This window comes from Dipodomys merriami, unplaced genomic scaffold (genome assembly GCF_024711535.1).
Source record: "Dipodomys merriami isolate MVZ:Mamm:240054 unplaced genomic scaffold, mDipMer1.0.p SCAF_24, whole genome shotgun sequence".
Classification (NCBI taxonomy): Eukaryota; Metazoa; Chordata; class Mammalia; order Rodentia; family Heteromyidae; genus Dipodomys; species Dipodomys merriami.
In genome coordinates this window covers 15,581,230-15,597,122 of record NW_027203826.1, presented here as the reverse complement: position 1 = coordinate 15,597,122, position 15,893 = coordinate 15,581,230, and the positions used below count along the sequence as shown (strand labels likewise).

General features: G+C 35.6%; 1 protein-coding gene across 1 annotated transcript; it reads left to right on the top strand.

The window, feature by feature from the left end:
- Positions 1–6,185: 6,185 nt before the first annotated feature.
- LOC138835507 (olfactory receptor 2L13-like) lies at positions 6,186–7,118 on the top strand. The gene has a single exon (XM_070034001.1). The coding sequence runs from the start codon at positions 6,186–6,188 to the stop codon at positions 7,116–7,118; it is 933 nt and encodes a 310-aa protein (XP_069890102.1).
- Positions 7,119–15,893: the final 8,775 nt, after the last annotated feature.

Genomic DNA, 15,893 nt, shown 5'->3' with positions numbered 1-15,893 from the left:
GACATTTTACCACAGTGTCAAAAGTAGCAGGTGTAGGAAGTGGTGTTATGGCTTACAGTGGTGGAGCACAAGCCTTTAGCAAAAGAGCTCAGGGACAGCAACCAGGCACCAAGATCTAGCCCCACAACTGACAAAAATAAAAAGCAGTTGATGACTAGGATACAGAGAAAAAGGGATTCTTAAACATTGCTAGTCATATGCAAGTTAGTGCATAAATTATTGAAAATAGTTTGAACATCTCAGAAATTTAAAGAACTAAAGTATGATTCAACTCTCTAATACACTTCTGCATATATAATCAAAAAATGAAAATGATATATGAAAGAGATATCTGCACACCAATGTATACTCCAGCAATATTCACAATTGCAAGCTATAGACTCAAAAAATGGCTATCAACATAAATTAAATGTACACATTCACAATGGAATGTGATTCAATCATAGGAAGAATGAAATCCTGTCATTTACTTACATCAGTATGGATGATGTTGATAGTCACCAAGTTAAGTAAAATAAGTCATACACAAAGAGAAAACCACATTTTCTCTTACAGAAAACAAAATTTTGCTGTCATAGAAGAATGGATCAAATATAAATTAGTAGGCTAGGAAATAGGGTGAAAATAGTGGTTAGATAAAGTACATGCAAAAAAAATATAGTGAAACAGGAAGAAACATTTGTTTTTCTTTAGCACAATTTAAGCAATGACATTTAAAAATAAATAAGAAAGAATGAATTTCACATGTGAATTCATTAACATTTGAGGAGTTGGAAATAATTAAATCCCAGTTTTGATCATTAAAATTTGCTTGCATGTATTGGATTATCATACTACCATGCAAAGAACTGCAAATATTGTCAAAATAATAATAGAATAATGATGATGATAATAATAATATAATGATAAAAATCAACCTTTGTGAAGCCATCTGAATGTCATCTCTGTGGTCACAGTCAAAGTTATATAGCCACCTTATCTTGTAAAGAGCACAAGTGGGGGAATGGTGTAGATACCTGAATCAATGTACTAGAGACCATCATAACACTATGCTAAGTTGAAGTGATTATTTGCACCAAATGACTATGTCTATTGCAAGGTATATTTATTGCAAAGAAACCCTGCTCTTTCATTGCTGAACTCTCCAGTAACAAACTAGACACTGTTCAAAGTCAGTCTTTCACATATTGAGCCCCTAATTAATTTAGTCCCTTTATGCTACTCTCCCAAATTTCTGAAATCAGCATTATAGTCTCTTCAATAGTAATTGTCATACCAAGTTTCCATGTTACATGAAGTTTACTCAGAAGGACATTTTCTGTCCTCAGCTTACTCTTTATGAATACCTGGGTTATCAAAAGACTGCTGACTTGGGTTTTCACAAAAGTAGGATTGCTTACTTGGTTATCATTATCATAGATCAAGTAGAATTGCTTACTTAGCTATCATTGTCATTGATCAAGTGTCTAAATTTTCTTAAATATAAGGAGGTTTTTCATCATAGCATAATTTAATTAAGGCACAATCACAAATGGTTTGCTCTAATAAACAATAGAAAGGAACCTGATCCAGATACTACTTTTGTTATGATTGATAGGACAAATAGGATAAATGTTTCCAGCAAGTCCTTAACTATTAGGTCTCCAAAAGATAAGGAAGAATCTAATCAACATTGCCTAACATCTGTTACAGTTCTCATTCATATCATTCTCTGAGATAATGAAGTATACCCTTGTTGCAGGAGAGCTGATTGGCTTGTTTAACTTTAAGTTCAGAAAGGAGTTCATCACCAGATCAGTGAGGTCAATTGAAATCACAGAAGGTTTGATCCCTGTGGACCTGGACATGAGGGATCAATTAGAGGGAAGGAAGAACATCTAAGAAATTATCATACACAATTCTATAAATGAAATAGAGGAATTAGCCTTTCTTCTATCAGTAGAACATGAGAGCCTTAAATATGAATGGGATTTTGATCTTCACTTGTTCAAAAGAAGGGTAAGAAAAAAAATATTTCAGGAGGGAAGTTGAAGCTATTGTCTGATTTACAATATATACTGATTAGTAATGGAGCAGTGATCAACAAATGTCAAAACTTTTTTCATGAGAATTTCATTCTGTGTATTCTTCTAGATAAAGAATGGCTTATTGTGTCATATGACAGGTTTTTTGACATTATTGTTTTGTTTTAGTCGGATTCGTGATTGAATTCAGTTTCTTGTACTTGCTATACAAGTTGGGCCTTATTATCAACTTATTTTACTTTATTTTTGCAGTATCTGTCAAAACTGGCCTCAAAGTTTAGAATTATTCTGTAAACCTTCCTACATCGAACTCTCTAATAAATGGGATTATGTACATACAATATCTGACTTGTTTGTTGAGATAAGGTATCAATAACTGTCAGGTCTGACTTCAGAGAAAATTCCTGCTGTCTCCATTTCCCAATTAGATGAGATCAGCTATGTCCCATCAAGACCAGCCTCGGAAGATACATTTATTTTGATATAATGTTGTCTTGGTATGCAACTTTTGTGAACATATCTTAATGTTTACATCTATTAAAAACTTCAACAGAGTTTTCAACAGAAAATGGTGTCATTTTAAATTACATCATCATTTAAAATACAAATTGCAGAACTTTAAGCAAAGTGAGTCCATGTGAAATTACTGAACTGAGCTTGTCAGAGTTATTTAGTAAGGGGAATATTCTGGAGGTATGGTTTCTTATCAGGAGGAAACTCAGAATATGAAATGGAAAATATACAATTTCTTGATGAATTGGAAAAGCTAAAGTGGACCAAAAAGAGATGGTCTGATCCTATTAGAGTTCTACAACATGCTGTGCTTGGAAGCTGTGACCTTAATTAAGATTCTGAATTTCCTTGTAACTATTACTCAGTGGTTAAGAGCAGGACTGGACTATCTTTGTGATTCTTTGGGATCTAATCTGAGCAAGAGTGAAGCTAAATGCAAGGATGGCATTCTTTCAACACTAGCGGGTTATGGAGTATGTACAGTTAAAGCAGACTCCGTGGTCCATAGCTTGCCCTTAAAAACCTATCTCTTGGCAGGAATAATTTTTCCTCTTAATTGAAACCTGGATTAAACAAAGGAATGTAATAATCACACTAAGAAGTTCCTGTTTCTTATTTCCAGGGCATGCATAGCAAGGATAGCATTTTGAAATGATCCCATCATTTCTGTCCATATGAACAGCAATGACACAGATTTACAACTGTAAATTGTAGTTGGGGGGATGGCATTCAGGAGTCTACTACTTGATCTGTGTGTCTGGCCCTTTCATTTATTTTTATAGAAAGAACCTTGTTAACTTTGCCTATATTGGTCTGAAAGTTGTAGTCCTTTTGCCTCATCCTCTGTATTAGCTGGGATATCATGTGTGCCACCATGCCTAACTATATACATTTATTTTCCAGCTAATATTTGATGTATTGCAAGAGGGAGATGGGTTAAATACACTATGTAATAGATTTTATGTTTAAGGAATGGATCAAATGAGGCATTGGGTATTACCTTATTCCCAATTAGGTACCCAGGTGTCCTGATGTGCCCAGCTTCTTCAGAATGAATGACTTTGATATGCATGGCCAGTATATTTATTAGCTGTTGTTATTTCTCTTAATGAGGGCAATCCATTTACTCCTACTCAGAACTCTTTTCTCATCTAGAGAATCTGGGTGAGTTCCATATCTGAAACTGACAGTAAATCTCTCTCCTTGATGTCTTATCTAAGATAGAATACAATTCAAGTTCTGATTCCTATAGAAATGTAACTACAACTTGTCCTCAGAAACAATGCTCTTGAACTGAAGAGGCTTGGTATTCAAGGTGTTTTCCAAGGGATATTAATTAATTATCAAGTCAAATGCAACTCCCATAGAAGGGGTAGTAGTAGATACTGATAGACCTGTCTCTCCTTCACTTATCAAGTTCTTCTTCCCTCTCACTCTCTCTCTCATATATACATGCACACACACATATATGCATGCTATGTGGTATTGCTATACTATATATGTGTGTTATTTGGTATGGCTTTATTATACATAATATTATATAATGTAGCATATATTATTCTTTTATATATTATATATCTACATGTAATATAGCATATCTTTTATATTATGTTATATATTATATTTCTATTATATATAAATGCTCTCTATATAAATATATAATAAAGCATTCCATATAGCATCAGATTTTATGCCAGCATTTGTTGTTTTTATACCTATATAATACATTAAATTGGAATTACAAGTCTCAGAATCCTGTATTTTTATAAACATTCAAATTTGTATTCACTCTTCAAAATTATAGAATTAAGTTAATTTTTCTTGCTACCTATAAATAATGTCAACAAGATCCTATAGGCTGTCCTTGCTGTTCACACATTTGTTTTGTCTGTCATGGGGCATGAACTCTGGGCCTGGGAGCTGTCCCTCAGTTCTTCAGCTCAAAGAAAGCACTCTACCACTTGAACCACAGCAGCACTTCTGTATCTAAAAAAATAGAAATATAATTAGGGAACAGAAAATATTCAAATAGTATACTATAATTTGGATAAACATGAGACAATACTTCAATGGTTCTATGACTGACTTTGAATTGTGGACACATTTTCAGAAAAGTCATACAGGTAACATAAAAGAACACTAAGAAGAAGATCCCACTTAACTATCTGGAGTAGTGCTAGCTGAAGAGAAAGCATGAGCAAATATAAACATAGACAAGGCTGAGAGATGAATGTAAACTTCACAATTAAGCATGTAGAATGCTTCTAAGTCAAAGTGTTAGCTTCTGTTGGAAAGGTGTTCTATTGCATAGATTTTGTTACTGAAATCCTGGACTTCCTCCGATAATAAGATTTATTATTACCCTTGAGTAATAGGCTTGGTGAGGAGTTATCTAGAATAAAAGGTTTCAGCCATCTTTACATTTGCTGCCAATGATGCTATAAAGACCATATGCACATTTCTAACATGGTCCATTGGTGCCAGTCAACTGGAGAGGGATTTTGATTCAGCAAAACAACACTGATGGAAGAAAAAGAAAATATTCAAATAAACTACAAAAAGCTCAGTCTTTTTACATGTTTTTTATTGTAAAAATACTGTACAGAGGGGTTACAGTTACATGAGTAAGGTAATGAGTACATTACTTAGCGAGCATTGTTGCCTCCTCCTTTGTTTTTCCCCTTTCATCCCCTCCTTCCCCATCTCCCCAATCACTCCTCCCCTCCCCCTGCCACCAACATTGTAAAGTTCATTTACAACATAGTGTCTTGTACATCTTACTGTTACAAAGGATCAACCTGTATCCCTATTTAGGCATTTTTTTCTATTCCCGTCCACAAACTAGAAAAGTGTATAAACCAGATCCAGGAAACCAGAATTATAAACAGTGAAAAAGGGGGCTATACCCTGGGGGAAGAACATACCAAAGAAATAAAAACATCACATAGTACATTATAAAACGTTAAAAACAATAGCGAGAAAGAAAAAACCATTTGTGTCCCTCTCTTGGGGTTCATTTTGCTTAACATACCTTATATGGTCACATGTGCATAGCTTTTGACCTTTGCTGCTTGACCTATATATATATATATATATATATACCCACACACACATACACACACACACACACATACACACACACACACACACACACACACACACACACACACTAAATAAGAGAAACCATGGGACCTATGTTTCTTTAGGCCTGGCTAACTTCACTTAATACATTTTTTACCAAGTCTTTGCATTTCCTACACAAATGGGGAATTGTCATTCTTTCTGATGGAGGCATAGAATTCAATTGTGTACTGTGGGAGGTCAGGGATGGTAAGGGGAAACTAAGGAGAAGGCAACAATGCTTGATAAGAAATGTACTCATTACCTTGCTCATGTAATTGTAACCCCTCTGTACGGTATTTTCACAATAAAAAAGACTTAATAAAAAATCAATTGTGTGTATATATATACAATAAACAATAAAAAGCTTATTAATAAAAAATCAATTGTGTGTGTATATATATATATGTATATATACACCACATTTTCAAATTCATTCTTTAATTCATCTGTTATGCTTCATTTAATGGTTAAATCTTAAGTTTTGTTTTCAGGTTTCATTAAGGAAGCTAGAAGGAATATATTTTCATGGAGATATGGAATCAAACTTCAAGTGATTTTATTCTGTTGGGATTGCTGCCTCCAAATCAAACTGGACTACTTCTCTTGCTCCTAATCATGGTTGTATTCTTTCTGGCCTTCTTTGGAAACTCAACCATGATCTACCTCATATGTGTGGATGTTCGGCTCCATACCCCCATGTACTTTCTCCTCAGCCAGCTTTCCCTCACAGATCTAATATATATCTCTACCACTATCCCCAAGATGGCATTCAACTTCCTCTCAGGTGAGAAAAGCATCTCCTTTCTGGCATGTGGAATCCAAATGTGGTTCTTTTCAACCATGGCATGTTCTGAAGGCTTACTCCTGGCTTCAATGGCCTATGATCGTTTTGTGGCCATCTGCCACCCACTCCACTATTCCATTCGCATGAGCAAAAGGATGTGTGTGAAGATGATCACAGGATCTTGGATACTGGGCTCCATCAACTCCTTGGCACACACAGTCTATGCCCTTCATATGCCTTATTGCAGATCTCGGGCCATCAAGCATTTTTTCTGTGACATCTCAGCAATTTTGCCTCTGGCCTGTATGGACACTTGGGTCTATGAATATATTGTTTTTGTGAGCACAATCCTGTTTCTGCTGTTTCCCTTCCTTGGTATCACTGCTTCCTATGGACGGGTCCTTTTGGCTGTCTTCCATATGCATTCTAAAGAAGGAAGAAAAAAGGCCTTCACCACCTGTTCTACACATTTAACTGTCGTGACACTTTACTATGTACCGCTTATCTATACATATCTTCGGCCCAGGAGTTTCCGGTCCCCCACAGGTGACAAGATTTTGGCTGTCTTCTACAGCATCCTCACCCCCATGTTTAACCCCATTATCTACAGCCTGAGAAATAAGGAAGTCCTGGGGGCCATGAAAAGAGTACTTGGGAAGCTACATGTGTTATGACAGGCTTGCAATTCCAAGATTCATGAGGAGGGCGAGGTGGGATTCAGATTTCATTGCAGCACGTGTTACCTGGTCAGTCTGTGTCAAGTAAAAAATCAAAACAAAAAAGTACTTAACAAAGTATAATTTGGTCTCAACAATTATTCATTTAATTCTCTTGTTCTTGCTGAGTAGGAGATCACATATCATTACGGTCCAACAGAAATGGGCTGTGAGTCACATATTACATCTAAAAGCTTTAATGATGCTTAAAAGAAAGTTATACTTCCTACACATGTTGGACATGTCTATTATTTTAATTTTATTTTTGTTTATATTAACAGATTATTACAGCACAATTAAATGAAATTATTGCCATTCTCTTAGATATCCCTTTTTTCTAAGTCTTCAAAGCTTTGTATGTACCTCATGCTTACAGGACAGAAATAGTGAATGTGAAGTGCCATCTCTATAGTAACAATAAAACCATCAGTTACAACATGACCCAGATGAATAAATGTTATGAAAAGGACAATAGTTTTAAATTGAATATTATGGGAAGAAAGAAATTTCTTATTATTTTTGAGGGTGTAAATTAGGAAATCCATTAGAAAATAGAATTTCGACTCAAATATTACATACAAAATAGAAATATAATAACCTCTTGCAATTTCTCTACTGGGTTCATATCCTAAGGGAATAAAATTGTAATGTTGAAAGACAGCATCATCCTTAGGTTTTTGAACATTCTGATATATTAGTCAGGATACCCATGAATGGGAGGATTAATTTAAAAATGTGATGTTTATAAGCAGTGAAATTGCATACAGCCAGAAAATAGAATGAATTTCAATCATTTATAACATCATGAAAGCACCTGAAGAGAATTTCGTAAATGGAATCAGTCTGAACTAGATTCAGTGGGTGGGGGCGGGTAAAATCATATAGCCTTCACTTAGAAGTGGAGAGTCTATGGAAAGGACTGTAATGAGATTGTCAATGACCAATTTTACATTCAGGGAGAAGTAATAAGGTCTGGTGAGCTATGAGATAGTAGGGTAAATATAATTTAAAATAATGCCTAATATAACTCAAGATGGTTACAATAGAAAACCTTGGATATATTCAACCTAAAGAAGTATAAAAGTTTGAGGATGTGTGTGTGTGTGTGTGTGTGTGTGTGTGTGTGTGTGTGTGTGTGTGTGTGTGTGTGTGAGAGGGGCGTGGCTTTTCTGGTCTCAGTAACAATATTGAGATGCAAATGACCTGTCATTGTACAGAAAAATTGATAGCATTCATGTTAACTTTTAAATTAATAAAATAATTTACAAAATCTTTCAGAAGTTATTTATATTTAAAAGGAGGGAACACATTACTGAATAGTTGTTGTCTCAGCAAATGGAAAGAAAATTAGAAAGTTTCAGCTACAACTTGAAATACCATCAATATATATCACATGAGATAATATGCAAAGGGCATCTGAGAAACATTGCTCTGTGTCCTGGACTAGGAAATCATTCCACACATGCTTTAAAAAAATCCCCACCTTATCAACTGGGTATACATTTCAAGATGGAGTAACAATTAGCTGCAAAGGCCTATTTGCCAATAGCAAGTTGATTGTTTCCTGTATTTCACTGCTATAAAATTTTCACATTTCATGACTTATTGTGGTATAACCAAATTTCCAGCTTAACAACATTTTTCACTTTTTCTATTATAGATTAAAATTACAAGTTGGCTAAAACAAACATTAGAATGTGGCTGTGCTTATTTTGATATCCAAGACAACATATTGACTATTGGATGACTAATGTGCTCAATATGGAGACAACGAATAAAGGCATAGTTCACATTGTGGCAGGAGAATGAGGTCATATCCTACTCTTTAGAATGGTACTGAAGGTATTTAGGGATTTTCACTCTAAACTATGGCACATTGCTTCACTAATTGTGTTAAATTAAAGCAGTTTAGAGAGCAGTAGAGGATGGAAGAGGCTTTAATGTGATTTCTCCTGTGTATTTAAACTCTGGTTCTGCTAAGGTTCTTTTCTTGTGTTTTTCTGATAAACTAGACCTCTTTGATATGCCTAAAATAACCATTTATAATCCATTGCCTGCTCTGTGGGTAAACGCATTTAAATACTTTCCAATGCTTATTTAAGTTTCTTTAAATGATTCATTACTTCTAAAATTGCCTGTATATTTATTTCCCTTTTTCCTAGCTCCACTTCCAGCTTATGGATAGTTTATTGGATATAAGATTCTCAGGGAGTTTTTTAGCCTAGGTTTGCTTTGAACTGAAGTCCTCAGATATCTACCCCATGGTTATACTGAATTACAGGATAAGCCAACAGTTCCTGGTTCTTAAAAGATATTTGACAGGACTATACTCTTTCTATTCTGAGATGAAATAATGTGCAGTGGTCCAGGAAGATCATATTTATTTTGCACTCACCTGAATTAAATTATTAAGTAATTTACATAGATATTTTCACTGAAAATTATTTACTTAAAGGAAGAGAAGAATATCACCAAGACATTAGGAGACTTTCAGCTGCAACCTAAAATACCAATATGGCCTTATGTAGGGTGAAGTTCTATACTCCTTGATGTAAGGCCCAGTACCTTACAAAACTTTCTATTGCTGAAGAGATTTAATCACATTGCGCCACAATCTATCATGTTTATTGGGTTAACTAGGCTTTTCAGCTATAAATTCACCTAAAAACAGTTTTAAAATGTACTCACTATATCATCCAACCCATCAACTTAGTGCCAACATTATTTTACACCTCTGAGACACTACATTCACTCTTACCCGAAACAACTTAGGGCACATCCCAACCCTGAAAATTTGCTAAGCATCTCTACTGCATATTAGGTAGCTTGGCATGTACCCCATCATCAAGACATTTTAATTGTTTTTTTTTTCTTTTAATGCATTTGTTTGCTTTTTTTTTTTTTTTTTTTTTTGGTTGGTCGTGGGCCTGAACTCTGGGCCTGGGCGCTGTCCCTGCGCTCTTCAGCTCAAGGGTAGCACTCTACCGCTTGCGCCACAGCGCCACTTCCGGTTTTCTAGTGGTTTCTTGGAGATAAGAGTCTCCCGGACTTTCCTGCCCTGGCTGGCTTTGAACCATGATCCTCAGATCTCAGCCTCCGGGACTTTCCTGCCCTGGCTGGCTTTGAACCATGATCCTCAGATCTCAGCCTCCTGAGTAGCTAGGATTACAGGCGTGAGCCACCGGCGCCCAGCTTGTTTGTTATTGTAAAGGTGATGTACAGAGGAGTTCAGTTATATGTCACATAAAGAGAACATTTCTTGGCTGCTGGTCTTTGAGACGGAGTCCACCAGGCAGTCGCTGGCCCAAGATTTGACCTCTGAAAATGTGGCTTCGGTTTTCTCACAGTATAACAATGTAGTTCTGGGAGACAGTAAGAACTGACTCAAGCCTGTACATATTAAGACTGGAATTTTCAGGGCTCCTCTCTGCCGAACATAGACAGCGTGCATCTGTGGCTGCAATGATAGCATCTTCAATGCCCATGGTCTCCAGGTGGATGAGACAGACACAGAAGGCATCCCAGTGGGGACTGGACTATGCACAAAGAAAATCTGGGTTTTGTTTGCTTGTTTTGAGACAGTGTCTGGCTATGTTACCTGGGCTGATCTCAAATGGCTAGGCTGAAGTAATACTCCTGGTCCTACTTTCCAAGTAGTTGGGATTACATACCAATGTCACAGTGCTTGTTTTCACAGTTTGATAGGGTGAGGAGCACAGTAAGGTTTCTATTTTGCACATGTTTTATGATGTATGTAATGTATTGCTATACAAATTTAGGCATATAATCTTTAAATGAAAAAAATATACATACTGTATATTAGAGCTGATGGAGTTCTGAACATTTACCCTAAAATATGGAACATTGGCAACTGAACAAAAATGCAGTAATTTGAGGAACACAGATGTTGGGAGGATTCTCAGACCTTCTTCTTCTCCCCTAAAGCATATGAGTGATATTCTCTGTATACAGAGAAGAGGGGAGCAACGTTGCTTTTTCTTGGGTTGGGGAATGTCAAGGCTGAGACAAATCTGTTCTATCATATTTTCCCACCATTCCATATTGTAAGCAACATTATTAAATGTAGTATAAAAACACTTAGGTTTACCTAATTATTCAGATTGTTCATATCCTGTAAATCTTGTTAATCTTATTTTTTACCTTGTTAATCTGTCACTTGTCAGTCAAGTTTCCAGGAAATCCCCTATTCCAAATGGCATGTAACTTGATCATCGCAAGAATTATGGAAAAGCTTGTGGATTAGTTCTCTCATTCTATTTTAGAATTGTTTCTACTGTGTGGGTCTTCAGTCAGTTCCAAGTTTTTTTCATAACATACTGTGGTACTTCCTGGACATGATTTTTGAGCCTGTGACTTTTTAATGTTTCCTCAAATTCGTGATTAGGGCATACCTTAAATCCACATTATCCTAGGGCCTTGAGCTGACCTAGCCTCAAACAGCAGCCATTTTTTTCTGTTGTATCTTCCAGTAATATACTGTCAAGTTCTTGCTGGACATTTTTCATGGTTCAAAGAAGACTTCTCTACTTCCAAAGAACACACAGTCCATGAAGGATCTTTTTGTTTTTTAATTTAATTTTATTTTATTTGAGAACATACTGTACAGAGGGGTTACAATTACATTGGCAGGATAATGCATACATTTCTTACCAAGCATTGCAGCCTCCTCCTTTGTTTACCCTTCACCTCCCTTCCCAGCCTCCCCCCTCCCCCCCACCCAATCATACCCCCCTCCCCCCCCTACACCGACATTGTAAAGCTTGCTTTGACATGACATTTTGTAGTTCTCCTTGTTGCAACAGGTCCACCTGAATCCTTAAACGACTTGTTTGTCCCCATCTCCTCCACATGTTATACTGACATCAAATAAAGTGAAAGAGGGGGTTACACTGTGGGGGAGGGACATACAAAGCAACAAAGAAATAATCTTATAAATGCGTTAGAAACACATACATGAAAGAAACGAAAACATTAAAATACATATTTAAGGTTCGTTTTCCTAACATCACATTATCTGACCTTTTCCGCTTGACTCATACCTATACTAGATATTGCAAATAAGGGAAACCATGGGACCTATGTTTCTTTGGGCCTGGCTTACTTCACTTAATGTAATTTTCATGAAGGATCTTTTAATAAGCTTCATTTTTGCATGAAAGGTATTTTTCTTTTTATTAAATTAAAAGCATGGAAGATTCAATTAGATTCTAAATGTCAGTTTAAATTGATTGGAAAATCCTGTTTCAGCAGGGGTGAATGACTGGGATGATGATAACCCTAACAGGAGTGCATCATTCCCCAGCTGATATATAGCATGAAGACTAAGTTTCTAATACTCATTCTAACTAAGCATAGATTGAACCCTATGACAGGGTCACCATGTACCAACAGCTTACTCCTACCCACTGGTACCATCCCATTTGGTTTAGCTGCCTTCCCTCTCAACTTTTCCTGTTCTTTTCTCTCCCCGCTTTTACTTCCCTCCCCATTGACCTACCCATGTTCCCAACGACCATGCCACCAACAGTAAGCTTCTCCAGGTGAGTTTACAGTATTGTCCCTTTAGACCATCATCCTTGCATTCTACAGAGGTGGGGGGGGGTGTTGAACGAGGGGGAAGTCAAAGAGAATCAGACACTCTGGCAGCCAAGCCATCCCAGGGAAAGAGAGACAGAGGAAAGCTTCCCATTTCCTTTCTTTTTCTCTTCTGAAATCTTTATCTAGTATCTAGAGTTCATGCTCCAACATAAGTCATTCAGAGTCATTTAAACACTAGAGACTCTAGTGAGCTCTCTTTGAAATTCACTTAGAAGTTTTACACTGAAGAAAAAGTAATTGATACAGGCTTATAAGCTGTATAAATTAGAAAAGTAAACAAATCTATGGCTTTTTTTAGATCTCTCTATTCAGAAACAACTTTTTTTCTCTTCCACACAATAAAAATTATAGAAAACCAAATTTTAATATGAAACTGGAACAAATACTAAGTAGTAGACTAAGAAATATGATATAGGGAGGCAGGAAGAAGAACTTCTGTTTTTCTTTAGCACAATTTAAGCAATAAATGCATTTAAAAATAAATAAGAAAGAATTAATTTCACAACATGTGAATTCATTAACATTTGATGAGTCGGAAATAATTCAATCCCTGTTTTGATCATAAGAAATTGTATGCATGAATAGGATTATCATGCTACCATGTGCAAATATTGTCAAAATAATACTAGACTGATGATGATAATGATTATTATAATGATAAAATTCAATAATCTTGTTTGGACCCAAAGAAGATGTAATCAGTTTGGATGTTATCACTGTGGACACAGTCAAAGCTACCATAGCCATCTTGTAAGGAGCTTGAGTGAGGGAATGGTGTAAATACCTGAATCCTCTTACTAGACCATTATCAAACAATTTCAACTTGAAATGATTATTTGCGCCAAATGAATTTAAGCTTATTGCAAGGTATACTCATTGCAAAGAAAAACTGTTCTTTCTTTGATAAACTCTCCAGTAACAAACTAGACACTGTTAAAAATCATGACTGAGAATGTGGCTTAGTGGTAGAGTGCTTATCTAGCATGCTTGAAGCCCAGGGTTTGGTTTTTCAGTACCACATACACAGAAAATGCCAGAAGTAGTGCTTTGGATCAAGTGGTAGAGTGCTATCCTTAAGCAAAAGAAGCTCAGGGACAGTGTTCAGTCCCTGAGTTCAAGCCTCAAGCCTGGAAAAAATCAGTGTTTTACATGCTGAGCCCCTAATTAATTGAGTTTCTAGATTTTTGAAATCATTATTATGTTCTCTTAAATTGTAATTATCATACCAAGGTTTTCTGTTCCATAAAGTATACTCAGAAGGACATTTTTACCAGAATCAAAACAAAAGATAGTTGTTCCCTAAAAACCGTAAAGGACTTTGTCAACTTACTCTTTTCTGAATACTTAGGTTACCAAAAGACCTCTAACTTGGGTTTTCATAAAAGTAGAATTGATTATTTGGTTATCACTACCATGGATCAAGTGTCCTAACTTTCATAGATATGAGGTTCTTTATCACAACATAATTGAATTAAGCCACAATTACAAAAGAAATTGGTTCTGATACTAGTTTTGTCATGATTAATAGGACCATACAGAAACATTTCCTGCAAGTCCATAACTATTAGGTCTCCAAAATAAAAAGTAAGTTTGTAATCAACATTGCTTAACATCTGTTACAGCTCTCATATCACATCATTCTCTGGGATAATGAAGTATAACCTTGTGTAATATAATTCTGGATGCCAGATAGTTGTAGGAGAATTGATTGTCTTGTTTAGTTTTGTTTAAGTTCAGAAAGGAGCTCATCACCAGATCAGTGAGGTTAATTGAAATCACAGAAGTTTTGATCTCTGTGGACCTGGACATAAGGGATCAATTAGAGCAAAGGAAGAACTTCTAATATGTTATCATACATGATTCTGTACATAAAATAGAGGAATTCTCCTTTCTTCTATCAGTAGAATGTGAAAGCACTGAATAGGTATGTGTTTTCTTGTCTTCCCGTGTTCAAATGAAGTGCAAGGAAAATTTTGAACTAAGCAAATGTTTTAGGAGGGAAGTTGAAGTTATTTTCTGATTTGCATAAAAAGAATGAATAGTAATGGTGCAGTGATTAATGAATGTGCCAACCTTTCTGTGAGACTTCATTCTAGGTATTTTTATAGATACATAAGGGTATATTATATCATAGGACATAATTTTTGATGTTTTTGTTGTTTTGTTTATTGGGATTGGGAGTTTAAATTGGGGGTTTGAATTAATTAGGGGGTTGTTCTACAACTTGAGCCTAGCCAGTAATTATTTTACTTTATTTTTGTAGTTTCTTATTGCCAATACTGGCCTAAATTTTTAGAATTTATCTGTAAATCCTCCTACCTCTAACTCTTGGGATTATAGAAGTACGGGACCAACATCTGTTTGTTGGTTGAGATAAGGTATCAATAACTTAGTGTTAGGTCTTACTTTTGAGCAAATTCCTGCTGTCTGTATTTTTCAATTAGATGAGATTAGATATGTGCCACCAAGTCCAGCCTCAGAAGATACATTTATTTTGATACAAAAATTTATTAGAATACAAATTTGTGTTGATCAGTGACATGATTTCATTGCCTCTATTCATATGATATGAACATATCTTGGTGTTTAAACCTATTAAATCTTCAACAGATTTTTCAACAGGGAATGGTATCATAATAAAACTACATCCTCACTTAAAATTAAAACTGAAGAACGTCAAGCAAGGTGAGTTCGCATGAAATTACTGAGCTGAGATGGTCTCAGTTAGCTTAAATAAGGACAATATTCTGGAGGTGTGGTTTCTTGTCAGGAGGAAACCCAAAATTTCATAATGATTTGGAAAAGCTAAAGTGGACAAAAAACAGATGGTGTGGACCTAGCAGATTTCTACAACATGCTGCTTTTGAAAGCTTTAGTCTTAATTAAGAGTCTGAATTTCCTTGAAACTGGTATCACTCAGTGGTTAAGAGCAGGACTGATCAAAGGTGACTGACACTTCTTGCATTTCTGCTATATGCTAATTGCAGACAAGAGAGGTCCCCAATTTTGGGTTTCAAACTTTCCATGAGTTTATTAACACTGAGTTAGCTGAGATTCCAAAAAATGTTTATTGTTTTTGTACTATCGTACTATATAAAAGTTTATAATACTTGT

Coding starts and splice junctions, on each gene's coding strand:
- LOC138835507 (XM_070034001.1), top strand. CDS start 6,186: ATGGAGATATGGAATCAAACTTCAAGTGATTTTATTCTGTTGGGATTG.